At 43.7% G+C, this 16,775-nt stretch overlaps 3 protein-coding genes across 5 annotated transcripts; 2 read left to right on the forward strand and 1 right to left on the reverse strand.

Moving 5' to 3' along the window:
* Positions 1-16: 16 nt before the first annotated feature.
* Positions 17-4,155, reverse strand: lias (lipoic acid synthetase). Of its 2 annotated transcripts, XM_057034976.1 has the most exons (12): positions 3,998-4,155; positions 3,587-3,759; positions 2,979-3,072; positions 2,539-2,619; positions 2,217-2,373; positions 2,041-2,098; positions 1,823-1,951; positions 1,330-1,475; positions 1,191-1,261; positions 986-1,097; positions 743-839; positions 17-395 (listed from the first exon to the last, which is right to left on the reverse strand). In XM_057034976.1, exons 1-11 carry the CDS (start codon positions 4,079-4,081, stop codon positions 757-759), a joined length of 1,188 nt encoding a protein of 395 aa, XP_056890956.1. In that variant the 5' UTR covers positions 4,082-4,155; the 3' UTR covers positions 17-395; positions 743-756. The 2 variants fall into 2 exon arrangements, with proteins under 2 accessions (XP_056890956.1, XP_056890955.1); XM_057034975.1 differs by having other exon boundaries at positions 17-839.
* Positions 4,156-4,835: 680 nt separating this feature from the next.
* Positions 4,836-7,493, forward strand: rpl9 (ribosomal protein L9). Its single transcript, XM_057034977.1, has 7 exons — positions 4,836-5,069; positions 5,171-5,286; positions 5,419-5,514; positions 5,670-5,802; positions 6,079-6,159; positions 6,560-6,686; positions 7,363-7,493. Exons 1-6 carry the CDS (start codon positions 5,024-5,026, stop codon positions 6,664-6,666), a joined length of 579 nt encoding a protein of 192 aa, XP_056890957.1. The 5' UTR covers positions 4,836-5,023; the 3' UTR covers positions 6,667-6,686; positions 7,363-7,493.
* A 735-nt stretch (positions 7,494-8,228) lies between these two features.
* Positions 8,229-16,326, forward strand: rfc1 (replication factor C (activator 1) 1). 2 transcript variants are annotated; one of them, XM_057034971.1, is made up of 23 exons: positions 8,229-8,383; positions 8,763-8,903; positions 8,986-9,064; positions 9,281-9,397; positions 9,517-9,785; positions 9,864-9,920; positions 10,039-10,116; positions 10,193-10,543; positions 10,634-10,747; positions 10,812-10,991; positions 12,412-12,516; positions 12,671-13,094; positions 13,170-13,282; positions 13,416-13,530; positions 13,697-13,785; positions 14,107-14,244; positions 14,355-14,450; positions 14,551-14,804; positions 14,873-14,990; positions 15,060-15,205; positions 15,282-15,495; positions 15,616-15,795; positions 15,878-16,326. In XM_057034971.1, the coding sequence occupies exons 1-23, from the start codon at positions 8,378-8,380 to the stop codon at positions 15,965-15,967; spliced, it is 3,474 nt and encodes a 1,157-aa protein (XP_056890951.1). In that variant the 5' UTR covers positions 8,229-8,377; the 3' UTR covers positions 15,968-16,326. The 2 variants fall into 2 exon arrangements, with proteins under 2 accessions (XP_056890951.1, XP_056890952.1); XM_057034972.1 differs by having other exon boundaries at positions 13,173-13,282.
* Positions 16,327-16,775: the final 449 nt, after the last annotated feature.

Consider the following 16,775-nt stretch of genomic DNA (forward strand, 5'->3'; position numbering starts at 1 on the left):
GCAATGTGGGATGATGTTTGATTTTAAATATAATACATTTATTTTAAAGATTTTTGTCTTACAATCTTCATTACATCATTAAAATTCCTGTTAAATACCTACAAAATGGACAGATATTAAAGGTGTTTGAGCCATAATTACAAGTCTTAAACAGGCTGAAACTACATCTGTCTCCCAGCAACACACACAGTTCAGAGCAGGAAGGTTATGAGTTCTTTAACCTGGTGTCCAGTGACCTGGAGGGGAGGCAGCTGAGGGTTTTTAAAACCCTCAATCAGCACAGGGGGTGGTTAGACTGGTGCAGCTCCCCCTCTTTGATCCTTTCCCACAGGCATCACCAAAGAAACAGTCAAGGACTTGTGGACAGGAATGTTGTCTATTCAGTGTTTGAACATCTGTCAGGTACAACAGAACAGTAGCTGCGGTGAAACTTGTTTATTGTAAAAGCAAAATGTGAAATCTAGTTGTTATGCTGCAAATTTGATGAATGTTAGCTATTGGGGGGGCTGTCAGTATAAATATCCCACTCCTGTCCTTGCATATCTTTTACATTTGATTATTAAAAACTCTCAATAAGGTGAGAGTTTTGTCTCAAATTGATGTATTGTTGCTGGATAAACATGAAAAAATCCTGCTAAAGGTGATCCATCGCAATTTAGTGTCTTTTAGAGCCTGTCACAATAAATTAGTGGTTGTTCAAGCAGCTGCTGCACAGATGTGAATCCATAATATGGAAAATCACCTGTGAGGTGCAACCTAAAGTGAGCTTGGTGCTTTTCCATCAGCCATCGCCTCTTCGGCCTTTTTCTCCTTGAGCAGATTCTTCAGAAAGAATTCGCCTGCCAACATTAAAAACACATTGAAATATTTTCTCAGACTTGTAAAGAAGCTCATTTAGGATTGTTTGAAACCATGACTCCAGACCTGACTACTGATTATTCTTAGACAGCTAATGGTAATGGTTTAAACTGGAGATCAAGTTTACCTGCTTTATAGGAGGACCGCACCAGTGGACCACTGGCCGTGTAAACAAAACCCATATCATTTCCAACTTTCTCCCAGTAGGAAAACCTCTCTGGAGTGATGTATTCTTCCACCTACACACAAACACAAAATTCACTACCTGCACATATTTTCACCAAAAAAACCACCTAACAAACCAGAAATCAAATCAACTGTAACCTGCTTACCTTTAGGTGGCGCTTGGTGGGTTGCATGTACTGGCCAAGTGTCAAACAGTCCACTCCAGCCTCTCGAAGCTCTGCAGTATTATAGCAGTAAAGTGAGAAAAATGATCTAAAAATTGAATATGCTACTGCGAACACACACCCATCAAGGTGTTTAATATCTGTTGGTCAGTTTCTCCCAGTCCTAACATGATGGAGGTCTTGCTGAGCAGAGTGGGTTTAACTTTTTTGGCGTGCTTCAGGACGCTCAGTGACTGGTCAAAGTTGGCTCTGGGGTCACGGACATGTCTGTAATTAGATTACAGTATAAGTCCAGTAAATTACGGAGGTACCTGAACAATAGCTGCCAGGGAAGTGGCCCTCTCGCTCCCTCTTGTGATGAAAATGTACATGACTATCCTACTTCTGAATTGAATTTTAATTTTATTCACAGTCCAAATTTAAGATTATATGAAGACATAATTAGATTAAAAAATAATATATGAGCCTTTTTCCACTTCTTTTCTAAGTAATCATGTGATTCTCTTCTTCAGATGCCTTTTAAAAGTTGTTTAAAAAGAGAACAGGTCTATATTTTATCACATAAATCAAACATTTTAGGAAGTTGGTTCTTAACAACAGCAGGAAATAAGTACCTTTGTAGCTCGCGCACCGTCTCCACATTGTGCGCATACACGTCTAAACCCGACAGAGCGATCTTCTCTACAGCTACCAGGTCACCACGAAAATCAGGGGTCAGGCACTCGACCAAAATCTGAGGGCTCCTTGAAAAAGATGGTTAAAGTCAATATTTAGTCATTACTATTCCCAGTTCATTAAACACCCCATAACTAGGAGGGACTGGAGATCATACTTTTCCTTCAGAATTGAGACTGTTTTGGCAAAGTGCTCAGCCCCTCCATCCGCAACGTCTATGGAATTAAGAAAAAGGGGAATTTTAACAAGCAAATCAACAGAATCGTTCCTTAATTTGCTCTGAGAACGAGAGGATTCATATGTGGTGGACACAATGAGATAGGAGGCCATTACCGTCCCTGTCAACTGAGGTGAGAACAACGTAATCCAGACCCCAGGCGGCGATTGCCTTGGCTGTGTTGTAAGGCTCATCTGGGTCCAACGGCGAGGGCTGTCGAGCCGTCTTTACAGAACAGAACCTGCACCCACGGGTGCATGTGTCCCCCATCAGCTATAGAGGCAAAAAACACAAAATAAACATGATCAGCAGACAGAACATGTGCAAGCAGTCCATTTAGATCTAGATGGACCATTGACCAAAGTTACTGAAACGCAGCAATTTTTTTAATTAAAGGATGAAATGAATAATTACAACTGAAGGAAGAGTGCTGCCTACCATAATAGTGGCTGTAGCTGTGGAATATTCTCCTCCTCCCCAACACTCCCCAATGTTAGGACACCTGGCCTCCTCACACACCTGACAATCAACAAACTCCGGATTGAATCGGTTATTTTTATGCACTTATTTCTTTAAGAAAAGTCTAGTCTGATGTTAAACTCATAATTATGATGCGTGGAATGAGAATAGCTGCGCTCCCTAAATGGCAATTTTATCAAAGATATAAAGAATTCTCTTTCAATGTGTAGAAAAGATGTAAATGTAGGAAATGATATTAAAAGTGTCAATATCCTTGACCTAAATATATGCAATTCCTTTCTTTATCAGGGAAATTGGGTGGAGAATAAACACTAAAAAAAAGGAAGTCTTTGAACAATAATTTTCCCCATTATTTGTGACAAATTCTTGCGTCCTCTGTGGCTCTAGACTCAACTTACTGTGTGCAGATTTAGGCCTCTCAATGTGTTCTTTAGTCTGTTGTAGTTTTTTCCAATAGGGATCTCTGTTTTCAGCCATGGAGGAAGCCTCAGTCTGTCACAAGAACATCAGCAAGTTCAACAAAGCTCAACTAAAAACTTTCCATCACAGTTTGTCTATGTACAATCTGACACAAAGTTTGAGATGAAACAAAATGTCCCTTTGTAAAAATCTAATTATAGTAATGTGAATAAAAAATCCTCAAAAATAACACCACCTTTTCAAATGCAACCAAAGTTATTAAAAGATGTTTCCATAGAGTGCACAAAGAATGTAAATTGCTCCTTATACACAACAATATTGATATTTAAACAAATCACCCCCATAAATGATCAGATGACTAATGAAAACTGGTCACTGAACGTACATATTTACAGATTTTAAAGCTACTGGTCACTGAACATACATATTTTCAGATTCTAAAGCTACTGGTCACTGAACATACATATTTTCAGATTCTAAAGCTAAATGCTGGTTAAGTTTGACGATCCTGGAGGTTATGGCTGGTAACTTGACTGAGTAACGGGATCATCATCTATCTGTTAATGATCATGAACTGTCTCTTCACCTCTCTCCCTTCTCCCTCTTCAGGTTGCCTCTGTATTCTGCCCACTTGCTTTTCTCAGCCAGGTCTCCAGAGATGAAGTCTTGCAGATGTGGCCCGTCTCCATCCAGATGTTTCCTCCTTTCAGCGCGTTCAGGCGCTGAGTTCACAGCAGTTGACAGACTGTTGGTATGAAACTGATAAAGAAGAGAAACTGGTGTAAAAGTCAATTTGAGCAATAATACACCATACAAGACTTTAAGGAATTTTTACGTGTGAACTCTTAATGCTACTTTGAAAACAACAAGCATCGTCACAAACGACGTAATGAGGCCCATGACCAGGCTAACACCGTCTGTAGTCGCCGAGACATTAAGTAAAAGCTCCATGTCATCAACGGCCGAAAGTATTTTGCCAATCAGTAAAAACACTAACCCGTGTGCTGTAGGTGTGAGTCAGCAACAGCTGGTTTGTGAAGAAACGACTAACAATGCTGCAGTTTTGCTTGAACAACGCCATGACTTTAGCCGACCAGCCACCGTCATCGGGGAGCAAAAGCCGAAATCGATTGCTTTTGCCTGGTGCTGTGTTCAAGTGCTGTCTACAGAGTTTGATTAACAATATTTGGACGGATTTTAGATTGTTGGTTTACGACTGGCTTAATCAGACAATATTGCCTCATATAGTTGTATTTCTGTATTTGATAGACGTGTTACAATACGCACAAAGACAAAACAGCGTTTACTGCAATCATTTCTAATTGAGTGACGAGGCTCGGCGGCTGTTTGCTTATGGCTGGCAGCGGCACGTACATCCGCTACTTGTGCGTGATGACGTCCTTTGCTCCTCCTTTCCTCTGCTACCGGCGAGGTGAGGATTGTCGCGAGTTTTGTCCCTGGGATTAATCTACTTCAATCTGACTTTAACAAACATGATTTTGACTTGTGTTTAAACCAAAATTAATATACCGCATAATATTTGATAACAGAGGCTATATTTGTCAGTGGCCGATGTATTAGATCGTGTTTTTCTACCGTTGATCCCACTCGTCTCAGTCCTGACGTGTTGGCTTTGGTTAATGAAGGCCGGACTCAAACATGCTTGATAAATAAAAGTTGTGCATACGGTTATTATTGGTAACTTTGTCATTTAAGCTGTTACTTCGATTTCAGAAGGTTTTCCCCAGTTTCCTCCATCATTAAGTTGGTGGTTGTTTAAGTTCCTGTTGTAGCTTCATTAGCACTAGCTCCTACGCTAGTATAGCCTAGCTTAAAAGCATAACGTAATAAGTGTTTCGTTGCCATGCATTATATTATAGTAGTATTTATAGAATACAGAATTTGTTGTGTTGGGAGCACAGAAGTCCAGACAGCCTTCGCCTTCTCACAGCGCCAAATATTGTATTCAATGCTGTCACATTGAGTTGGAGATGATTAACATTGGTTGTTGGTGCTCTGCAGAATGAAGACTATTCTCAGCAGTCAGACTGTCGACATCCCCGACAAAGGTTGGTTTGATTTTCGGTCAGTTGGCAGCTCCATGATTTTTCTCGCATGAATCTTGAGCACAACCTGGTTTCTAACCTGCTGATGTGTTGTGTGCCAACAGTCGAGGTGAGGCTGAAGGGGCGTACGGTCATCGTCAAGGGGCCCCGCGGGAAACTCGTCAGGGAGTTCAACCACATCAACCTGGAGCTTTGCCTTCTGGGCAAGAAGCACAAAAAGGTATGAAAAAAGAGCGACAAGCTTTGTGGTGGAGTTAAGTCATTGGAGGATCGACAAGCATTGACAATCACAGGTCGTGTCATTAGTAGTGTGTGATGATGTTTAATCTGAGTTCCTGCTGCTGGTCCTCAGCTTCGTGTGGACAAGTGGTGGGGCAACAGAAAGGAGCTGGCTACAGTTCGCACCATCTGCAGCCATGTCCAGAACATGATCAAGGGAGTCACTTTGGTGAGGCTTCATCTATTCTTTGACACCACGTTCTTTATGGTTCTTCTATAGCCGTTTATAAAGGGTTTTGTGTATTTTGTGCTCGTGCAGTGTTTCCAGACAGCCATTGTGTGTTTTTGTTATCACTTAAGTCTTTTCATTGTTTTTGACTATAGGGTTTCCGCTACAAAATGCGCTCCGTGTATGCCCATTTCCCCATCAATGTTGTCATCCAGGAAAATGGAAGTATAGTAGAAATCAGGAACTTTCTGGGAGAGAAGTACATCCGCCGTGTCCGAATGAGGCAGGGTAAGAGTGCAGGAATCTTGTCAGAACTGTAGTGTTCTCTGTTGCCAAAATCTGATCTCAGAAATGATAGTTGTTTTGTTTTTTTATAAATTGCGACTGTCCTAATAATTTGGCTTTATTTAAATATTACCTTCATGGATCTACATTTGTTTTGTTTTTTTCCCCTTTTCCCTGCTCCTGGATATAATCTGAAATTGTATTCCTCCCTTGTGCTTAGTTCTGTTTTAATGTTGTACAGAGGTGTTGATGATTAAAAGTTTCAACCTTCTCATTTAGGTGTGAACTGTGCCGTATCTGCAGCCCAAAAGGATGAGCTGATCCTTGAGGGTAACGACATTGAGCTGGTGTCGAACTCAGGTAATTGTTTTATTTTTTTATCTCCATTTAAATTTGTAATATGCAACAAATCTGTCTGTTGTGACTGAAACCTGTGATCATATGAGAGAGGGGCATGTTTGGGTTACATGCAGGAATGTATGTTTGCATAAATTGTGATCTTGAGATACAATGACTTTACCACAATGGGACGACTCAACATTTTTGTGTGATAATCTGTTGCTTCTTCCTGGCGGGCTGTTTTCATCAGTCATATTTCTGGTACACGGACTAATCTTGGTAGCAGCTGAATGTTGCTTATTGGTGATCTGATTTTATTCAGTTTTGGGTTGAATTACTGAGTCTGTTTCAGTCTCTTTCATTTGAAAATCATGCTCTTTCTCTCCTTTTGTTGGTAATCATTTCAACTGTTCTGTTTCAGCTGCTCTTATCCAACAGGCCACCACAGTCAAAAATAAGGATATCAGGAAGTTCTTGGACGGTATTTATGTATCTGAGAAGGGAACTGTTGTGGACCCAGAACAGTAAAAGTGCATCAACACTCGCAGGTTAGACGGCGTTCTCCTAATTTTGATTTCCTCTGTTCATATAGGAAAATATTAGGTTTTGGTATTTGCTTATTCATAAGATGTGCAAGCATGAATACTTGGATCTTTATGCAGTTATTTCCATATTTTCAGCCATATAGGCCCATATCATTACTTGGTAGCTTTAAAAAACTGTAATGTTGAGTCACACCTTTCTGAAACTTTTGAGGTATTAAACTATAGTCTGCATCACTCACTCATAAGAGACTCATAGTGTGACAGATCAGTTGTGGTGATCAGAGGCCAAAAGGTGTCTCAAAGATTTTAAGGTCTCAGATGTTCTCATTGATGCTGGGACAGAAGTTCTGTTGTGACTTTCCCATCAACTTGCAATGAAGTGTGACGGGTGAAGCTGAAAACTTAAATAATTGCATGAAAATGGTAATTTAAAATGTGGTGTAGATTTGAGATAAATGCTTTTACACCAGGACCTCCATTTATGAATTTTTGGAGATCGAGGATGGAGATTTGTGGGATTGTAGCAGTCATGCTTTCACCAGTATTCTATTTAGTTTGTTTTCTCGATAAGATGTCTCTTGTTTAGGTTCTGAATTTCTGATGCATATGTTTTAATCTTTGCGTTGACTGCCTGAGATCACGTCTTTGTCTCAAACTTGTTTTTCTTCCTTTTTCGCAGCCACGATCCAACCGGCCACGTTGGTTAGAGAGGAGCGGATTACATCCAGACGACTATTGTAGTAAAGACGTTGAATAGATGTATCCCATGTCCCAGTTTGACCAATAAAATGACAGATTTTTCCAATTCAATTGCCTTTTTCTTTTAATTTTTAATGTGCTGCTTATAGTTTTGGCTGAACTTCTTTACTTATTGGAGATGAGAAACAAATTTACAACAAAGTGGGCCTGGAGTGTGTTTATTCACTTTATAATACAGATCTGCAAATGGTGAGGTTAAAAAATATATTGTTGTAAAATGGAATCAAATTTTATATTTCAAAAATTCATTGGCAACAGTACTGATTTTTTTTTTTTTTTTTTGTAATTATGACTAACGTTTGTATCCAGAGCAATTTAAACATCTGAAATGGATCAGTACGTTTTTTCAAAAACATTGATATTGGAACTTTTCAAATGAGGAAACCTTGAACTTGGGTTTTATATTTTTTAAGTATTACGTGTCCATCAAAATAATCCATGGTGAATGTAATTTACAATATACATCTGTACATTCTGTGGTGACTTGTTCTTAAATTAAAATTAAAAATAGCTCGAATATTATGAAAATATGCCAAATCTGTTTGATTTTCTTTTAAAATAAATACTAATTAAAAGGCAAATGAATTACCGTGGCGTAATGAATAGATTTCATATGTTCATATAATATTCAATAGCATTCATATTTAATCGTAACATTTTTTAAATATCCTTTTATTCAGTTTCATATTTGTTTTTCCATGACTTTGCTGCTGTTGCTGAGTTATTGTTACCAAGTTATATTGGAGATTTGTTAAGAGAAATCAGATTATTTAGAGTACCAACTGCGCGCACGCGGACTGACGTAATCACGTGCCGCTCATTTCGCGGTTTGCGTCATCTCTAGGCGACAAGAGAATTCTGCTTCGCGCCAAGCAGATGAAGGATTTCCAGTTTTTGACAACTGTTGTGACCCTAAACGGCGAAGAAACACCATCATGATGGTATGTTGCGTACTGCCATGGTTTATTTCTGCTGTGTACAAGATGTCCGTGGACACAAAGTGATTGAAACTCTTGTTTTGTGGCTGAATTTGCTGTTCCTCCCCATCAGTTGTTGGAGGTGCACACCGCGTTGGAAAGCGGTTAACTGCACTGTTAGCTACAGCTAAAGTTGGTAAAACCTCGACCTGCTGAGTTAATTTATCCGGCAATTATGTTAGTACATGATTAACAACTTTTGCTGCCTTATAATTTGATGCTTTGCTAAAATTACCCACAGTTCCTTGCAAACATTGTCACTCTTAACTCCGGATTAGTCACCGATTAAAACACTTTCTCTTGCAAACATAATTCAAGCAAACATCAATGTTTCTGGAAACAGGACATCAGACGGTTCTTCCCCCCGTCTTCGTCCAAGCATGCAGCGCAGCGGTCGCCCCAGAACAGAGACGTCAAGACGGACAAGAAGAAGCTTCTCTCCTCGGATGACGATGCGAAAAAGAAAAATCAGAATGCATCCAAGGCAAGAGAATCCCCCTTTGATGATTTGATGATTGATATCTATCATTAGCTCCTTCATTAAAGTGTTGATTTTTTTTCCCCAGGTCGGAGGCTCAAAACCGCAGGAGAAACGCAGAAATAGTGGGAAAAAGAAGCGAAAGAAGATCGCTATTATAGATTCAGGTGTGGTGACTGTCTTAATGCAGCATTCATTTCTTTGTAACCTTGAATATTTACACCTGCTATTTACCAGCTCTGCTCAAATTAGGAAATTACCAGATAAAATGCTTTAAACCGGTGTCAATGAGTTGCCTTTAAATAATAATGCACAAATCATGTTATCAAAACTTATTTTCAATTCAAGGATTGAATGAGAAGCTTCTTTTTTATGTTGGTCAGACTCTGAGGATGAGGACCTGGTAAAGAAATCAAAAAAATCACCTAAAGGGAAACAGAAAGTGAGCAAGAAACAGTCCCCTCCTAGAAAAGATCCTGTGCAGTATGTCTCTGAAACAGGTGGGTTGAACTAGAGTTGATCTTAGCACGGACATTGAGTAACACAATCTGAATGGGATGCATGTTGATGAATCGGGTCGGAATCAGGTGATTTTTATTTACTTATTTTCCAACAATAGATTCGGACAGTGACACTTTTCAAACCTTAAAAGAAGTCTCTAAAGGCAAGTCAACAAAGTCTGATGTCAATGGCCCTCAGAAGGGAGTCAAGATGGGGATGAAGTCTCCAGTCACACCTGCGAGTAAAGTCGCAACGTCCCCTGTCACTCCAAAGTCAACTCAACCTCCTCAACCAAAACAAACACCCACATCTGCCTTGGACTATTTTGGCAAAGGTACTGTTCAGCGCTCGGAGAAGAAACTCGTTGCCAGCGTCAAAAGAAAAGCGGTGAGTGTTGATTCATCATCTATGCTGCACTAATCTCACCATCAGCATAATAAAAAAATGTTCTCATCTACTCTTCAGCCAACTCAGGACAGCATTGAACTGATGAGTGATAAGCAAAGGGATGATGACATGGAGGTAAGATGTTCCCCTTCATTTATTCTTTTATGCATGTTTCAAGCAAACATGTAAAAAAAAAAGATTGTAAATAAACCTCATCATTGTGCTTTGATTTCCTGATTTGAACTCTTCTCAGCTGGAAAAGCAGATCCATGAGGACGAGGAATTTGGCAGAACACTTGCAATGCTGGATGAGGAGCCTCAAGCAAAGAAGGTGATTAGAAGAATCCCAGAGACACAACTGTTACTGGTGGTTGCTGTTAAATTTGACTCCATCGCTCCTCCTTCAGGCTCGTCAAGGCTCTGAGGAGGAAACTGCCACATCTCACAAACAGAATTGCTCAGATTCTGCTGTTGAAAAAGGGGGCAGTCTGGCAAAAAAAGGCCAGCGGATCAACACAACCCAGAATGCGAGCGGCCCGTCTCCAAAAAAGAGTCCAGCCCCAGTTAAAACCAGCTCTAAACTGGCAATGATGAAGAAAAGGGATGAATCGCCAGGGAGCAAAATGACCATTTCACCCAGAAAAATAAAGTTTTCTCCCAGGAAGGAGCCAATCATTTCATCAATCTCAGACAAGAAGGTCGCCCACAAAGCAGAAACTGAGTCAGCCTCAGTTAAGTTTTCTCCCAGGAAACAAGAGGTGAAAACATTTTCTTTGTATAAAGGCAAACACGCAACCTTCACAAACCTGGAACGGCAAATTAAATGATTTCCCCTCACATGTGATCAGAGTACAACCACAAGTCCAGAAGATTCAGAGAAGAAGAAGGTCAATGCTACAGCTTATAGGAATTACCTCAACAGAGAGGGTCCCAGAGCTCTGGGATCAAAGGAAATCCCGCAGGTAACAGGACAACCCCTCGAGAGAACCTTCAGTTTGTTATTCGTATACTGACTGTGTTGTCCAGGGAGCAGAGAACTGCCTGGAGGGCTGCGTGTTCGTGCTGACCGGCGTCCTTGAGTCCATGGAGCGGGACGAGACCAAGTCCCTCATTGAGCGCTACGGAGGCAAGGTGACGGGCAACATCAGTAAGAGGACAACCTACCTGGTTCAGGGTAGAGACAGTGGAGTCTCCAAACTTGAGAAGGTGAAGAACGTTTCTGAGTCTGATCAGAGGCAAAATAACAATGAATGAAACTATTCCCGGAGGGTGTGTTCCAACTATAGGGGGATCACACTCCTCAGCCTCCCTGGTAAGGTCTATTCAGGGGTACTGGAGAGGAGGGTCCGCCGGATAGTCGAACCTCGGATTCAGGAGGAGCAATGTGGTTTTCGTCCTGGGCGTGGAACAGTGGACCAGCTCTACACCCTCAGCAGGGTCTTCGAGGGTGCATGGGAGTTTGCCCAACCAGTCCACATGTGTTTTGTGGACTTGGAGAAGGCATTCGACCGTGTCCCTCGGGGGGTCCTGTGGGGGTTCCTCCGAGAGTATGGGGTGTCGGGCCCGCTGATACGGGCTGTCCGCTCCCTGTACGATCGGTGCCAGAGTTTGGTCCGAATTGCTGGCAGTAAGTCGAACTCGTTTCCGGTGAGGGTTGGCCTCCGCCAGGGCTGCCCTTTGTCACTGATTCTGTTCATAATTTTTATTGACAGAATTTCTAGGTGCAGTCATGGTGTTGAGGGGATCTGGTTTGGTGACCTCAGGATCGCGTCTCTGCTTTTTGCGGATGATGTGGTCCTGTTGGCTTCATCGGCCCGTGACCTCCAACTATCACTGGATCGGTTCGCCGCCGCATGTGAAGCGGCTGGGATGAAAATCAGCACCTCCAAATCCGAGGCCATGGTTCTCGACCGGAAAAAGGTGGAGTGCCTTCTCCGGGTAAAGGAGGAGATCCTGCCCCAAGTGGAGGAGTTTAAGTACCTCGGGGTCTTGTTCACGAGTGGGGGAAGAATGGAGCGGGAGATCGACAGGCGGATCGGTGCGGCGTCCACAGTAATGCGGACTCTGCACCGGTTCGTTGTGGTGAAGAGAGAGCTGAGCCGAAAGGCGAAGCTCTCAATTTACCGGTCGATCTTCGTTCCTACCCTCACCTATGGTCATGAGCTTTGGGCAATGACCGAAAGAACAAGATCACGGGTACAAGCGGCTGAAATGAGCTTCCTCCGTAGGGTGGCTGGGCTCTCCCTTAGAGATAGGGTGAGAAGCTCTGCCATCCGGGAGGAGCTCGGAGTAGAGTCGCTGCTCCTCCGCGTTGAGAGGAGCCAGATGGGGTGGCTTGGGCATCTAGTCAGGATGCCCCCTGGACGCCTCCCTGGTGAGGTGTTCAGGGCATGTCCCTCCGGTAGGAGACCCCCGGGGAGACCCAGGACACGTTGGAGAGACTATGTCTCTCGACTGGCCTGGGAACGCCTGGGGATCCCTCCGGATGAGCTGGAGGAGGTAGCTGGGGAGAGGGAAGTCTGGGCTTCTCTCCTTAGGCTGCTACCCCCGCGACCCGACCCCGGATAAGCGGTAGAGAATGGATGGAAACTATTTGTACCTAACATGCAATTAACTCCATACACAGGCGGAGAGTTTGGGCACAAAGATCCTGGATGAGGACGGTCTCTTGGAGCTGATCAGAACCAAACCAGGAAAGAAATCCAAGTACGAGATCGCTGCCGAGGCTGAGGTTGGTGCTCGTACCATCCTGTCATCTGTTAAATTTTCCTTTTTTTTCCTTTAGGGGAAAAAGCACAAGTGTTTTATTAAGGTGTTATAGCTTGTTCTGTTGTTGTTACTGTGTTTTTTCCCCTCTCTGTATTCATAATTTTATTGGTATTTAGATCAAAGCCTCAAAGACCAGAACTCCCAGCAAAGCCTCCAAAAGCACCCCTACAGCCCAGAAGATCTCTCCTTCAAAAGGTAATTCCACATCTCCCCACACCCCCAGCCCATCAAAGACCAGCCTGGCCCAAGGCCACACAGCCAGGACAAGAGAGGCTCGAACGCCGTCTGGAAGAGGGTCAGCTCAGACCGTTCGCAGGGAACTGGGCCTCTCCTCCTCCAACACGTCTTCTTCACCCCCGGATACATCGGTCCCGCCACAGACAGGGGGGGAAGTGGCTCTGCTGTGGGTTGACAAGTACCGCCCGCGGTCTCTGAAGGCTGTGATCGGTCAGCAGGGAGAGCAGAGCTGTGCCAATAAGCTGCTCCGTTGGTTGCAGAACTGGCACCGGCACCACGCTGGAGGAGCTCTGAAGCCCCCCGGTACATGGACAGTTTAACTCAACGAGTTTTTTTATTTTTATTTTAAATTAATTTATTATTCATCCATCTGTGTAGCAGCAAAGTTTGGAAAATTTGGAGGAAAAGATGACGGATCAGGATACAAAGCTGCTCTGCTATCTGGACCTCCGGGGGTGGGCAAGACCACCACAGCTTCCCTGGTCTGTGAGGTCAGTGCACAGCCTTCCAGTTTCACCAGCTTCTCTTTTCAGCTTGTTCCAGTCTGGTTTCACTGGCTTTTGAGTTGAACTTTTGAACTTTGAACTTTTCTCCTCTCACCGTTGTTGTCACGGCAACCAATAGGAGTTGGGCTTCAGCTATGTGGAGATGAATGCCAGCTGTACGCGCAGCAAAAACAATCTAAAGGATGTTGTTGCAGAATCAGTCAACAACACCAGCATCGAAAACTTCTACAAAGGTGATTTTGGTTGGATTAAATGTATGGACGGATGCGACTGTGGAATGTTTTCCTCTGCAAATGTCGTCAATCACAAGAAATTCTTCCCGCATTTGGAAACTGTGACTATATTTTAGGATCTAAAGAAACCTTTGTGGTGTTTATAGCGCTGGTTTGTGGTTCGTAGGCACATCTCAGACGGTGAGCAACAAGCACGTGCTCATCATGGACGAGGTGGACGGCATGGCCGGCAACGAGGACCGCGGAGGAATCCAGGTAACCAATAAATCCTGCTCCGACAGACCTTAAGCAGGGATGTAATTCCGAAATAAAACAAAAAAAATCAACTTTGTATGTTTTAATAAGCTCTGGAGTAGAAATATTCAGCTGCGAGTGGGAAAGTTGATTAAGATTAATGTAATTCCTCAGTTTTTTTTTTTTTTTTTTCAAATACTTTTATGACCTTCAAACTTGATGGACTGAAGTATCATTAAAGAAGTGAGCACCTGTACAGGAATATTCCAACTTGAAGCTTTTGTAGCATCACAAATGCAGATAAAATCTTGTCTTACTCCTCTGACCTTTCACCTCCTGTAGGAGTTAATTGGCCTGATCAAAAGTTCAAAGATTCCCATCATCTGCATGTGCAACGATCGCAACCACATGAAGATCCGGTCGTTGGCAAACTACTGTTTTGACCTGCGCTTCCAGAGACCACGAGTGGAACAGATAAAGGTCTGTACAGCATTTTCTTAGAGCAATGTGCTGAGGCAGGTCTCATGTTGACTGCCTCTCTGTTGACCAGCTAGAAGCACTTTAGAGTTCACCTTTATCTCCTCCTTTAGGCAGCCATGATGTCCATCGCTTTCAAGGAGGGAATCAACATCCGGCCTCCGGCTCTTAATGAAATTATTCTGGCCTCCAATCAGGATGTGCGACAGGTAAAAACGGAACCTTTGAGATCGAGTCATCGCATAGATGTTGCATCTTCACTCATCACCTTTGCCCCCCCCCCCCTCCCCCCCTCGCTGCTATCCTCAGGTGATGCACAACCTGAGCATGTGGTCGGCCACAGACAAGGTGATGTCATACGACCAGTGCAAGTCGGACGCTGCCAGGGCTCGCAAAGATATGAAAATGGGTCCATTCGACGTCTGCAGAAAGGTATTTGCTGCTGGAGAGGAAACTGCCCGCATGAGCCTCATCGACAAGTCCGACCTCTTCTTCCACGACTACTCGCTAGCGCCGCTCTTTGTCCAAGAAAACTACCTGAACGTTCGTCCAATAGCTGCTGGGTACGAAACACCATCTGCAAGTTCCTTAAACGTGGGAGAGCTTTCTCCATTAAACCCTCTCATCACAGGGGTAACCTGAAGTCCCACCTGATGCTGATCAGCAAGGCAGCTGACTCCATCTCTGATGGAGATCTGGTGGACAAACGGATCCGCTCGGGGCAGAACTGGTCGCTGCTGCCCACCCAGGTAACGCATCCTCACAACGTGAATTTAAGCTGATTATTACCGTGCTGACCTGCGTTTGTGTGCCGATAGGCCATCTATGCCAGTGTGCTGCCTGGGGAGCTCATGCGAGGATACATGAGCCAGTTCCCCAGTTTTCCGAGCTGGCTCGGCAAGAACTCCTCCGCTGGTAAACATTCCCGCATCGTGCAGGAGCTGGCCTCCCACATGAGTTTAAAGTTAGTACTTGTCAGCGGCTCCTTTTACACAACTGTTACTGGTACAAATTGAAACCGGAGCGTTTGCTTGCTGTAGGACCATGAGCAGCAGGTCGGCGGTTAACCTGGACTACCTGCACTACCTGCGCCACGCGCTGCTGAGCCCGCTGCAGCGGCACGGGGCCGAGGGCGCCAGCGAAGCCGTGCAGATGCTGGATGACTACCACCTCATCAAGGAAGATGTGGACAGCATCATGGAGATCAGCGTTTGGGGTAATCAGCCCGACCTCTACTCCAAACTGGACCCTAAGGTCAGTAGATTTTACAACACAATAAAATGTTTTATATTCATCATTGAATTACTGAACTAGATCTAAGATGCTTCTAAGCCCAACAGACTAGTTCAGATTTTTACCTCCCAACATCTCCAGGTGAAGGCAGCATTCACGCGAGCTTACAATAAAGAAGTCCATCTGACGCCATACTCGCTGCTTGCGGTGAAGAAGAACCGTCGTGGTGGAGAGTCTGAAGTTGGAGGCGTGGACATGGACAACCAAGCGCATGAGTCTGAGGAGGATGGGGAGAACCTCCAAACTGACGCTATGATTAAAGTAAGAACAATCAAATCAGGAGGAGCACTGGCTTCTTTTTGCTGTTCATTGGTTGTAAAATATGACTTCATCCTTTCTGCAGCAGAAGAAGGTCAAAGTCGGCAAGCAGACAAAAGAGAAAGAAGATTCTGGGAAACCCAAAGGCAAGGCCAAAGCCAAGACCAAGAAGTAGACAAAGACTGCGCTTCCACAGATTGAACAACCTCTATGCACTTCCTTCAATGAGTATCAGACTGTAGCGACGCAGGTCATGACCTCTGTAGCGAATCCTCAGTCCGTCACCGAGACGTGAGACACCTGGGAATCATCTTTCATCTTGTCTGTATAATGGCTACTGTCATCAGCTTCTGTCATCATTTATCATGTCTGGACATCTATTAATGTGTCCACAGTTGTCGGTGTCATTCAGGTGTGGAAGCTGTAAATACTTAGACCTAAAGCAAATCTGAGTTAGAATTGTATCATTTTTTACTGTTGCCCCTGTAAATTGCAGCTTTGTAACAGTTTCTGAATATTAATTGCTCAAAGTCTCATGTGTTTTTTTTCTGTTTAAATTTGAAATGCCTGAAAGTAGCTGTGCTTAGTTGTTTAGCTGTTAATAAGCTCAGGACGAGCTGGTGGGCTCAGGTATGTTCATGAGACGCTCTTGTAACCCCAGTGAGCTCCAAAACAACATATTTTAAACCCGAAACCCCAAAGCTGTGGGGTGGCAGTAGCTCAGTGTTGAGGGTTCCTGGTTCAAGAGCCAGTGCAGGTAGTGGGTAGAGGTTCCACAACCACCTCCCTATGCATTGTTCTGAACCAAGAATGTGCTCTGGTGGTGGGGGAAGCACCATGCACGGTGCCCTGGCACCAGAACACAAGAGAACCCCTGGCTCCCAGCCCAAGATGTCCTGATAGTGGGCAGGGGGGCAGAAGGTGGAGGTGTGAACACTCTCAGAGCAATGTCATGGTGCCCTTGAGCAAGGTACCAAAATCCA

The sequence above is a fragment of the Takifugu flavidus genome, chromosome 6, assembly GCF_003711565.1.
Source record: "Takifugu flavidus isolate HTHZ2018 chromosome 6, ASM371156v2, whole genome shotgun sequence".
NCBI lineage: Eukaryota > Metazoa > Chordata > Actinopteri > Tetraodontiformes > Tetraodontidae > Takifugu > Takifugu flavidus.

Excerpts from the sequence above, each read along its gene's own strand:
- lias (XM_057034976.1), bottom strand. The coding sequence starts at position 4,081 with ATGGCGTTGTTCAAGCAAAACTGCAGCATTGTTAGTCGTTTCTTCACA. Across the intron at positions 1,952-2,040 it reads GTCTCAATTCTGAAGGAAAA|GAGCCCTCAGATTTTGGTCG; the intron begins GTATGATCTCCA and ends ATCTTTTTCAAG. Across the intron at positions 1,476-1,822 it reads ACGGTGCGCGAGCTACAAAG|ACATGTCCGTGACCCCAGAG; the intron begins GTACTTATTTCC and ends ATCTAATTACAG.
- rpl9 (XM_057034977.1), top strand. The coding sequence starts at position 5,024 with ATGAAGACTATTCTCAGCAGTCAGACTGTCGACATCCCCGACAAAG. Across the intron at positions 5,070-5,170 it reads TGTCGACATCCCCGACAAAG|TCGAGGTGAGGCTGAAGGGG; the intron begins GTTGGTTTGATT and ends GTGTGCCAACAG. Across the intron at positions 5,515-5,669 it reads TGATCAAGGGAGTCACTTTG|GGTTTCCGCTACAAAATGCG; the intron begins GTGAGGCTTCAT and ends TTTTGACTATAG.
- rfc1 (XM_057034971.1), top strand. Across the intron at positions 9,786-9,863 it reads CCAGCGTCAAAAGAAAAGCG|CCAACTCAGGACAGCATTGA; the intron begins GTGAGTGTTGAT and ends TCTACTCTTCAG. Across the intron at positions 15,206-15,281 it reads GCCTCCCACATGAGTTTAAA|GACCATGAGCAGCAGGTCGG; the intron begins GTTAGTACTTGT and ends TGCTTGCTGTAG.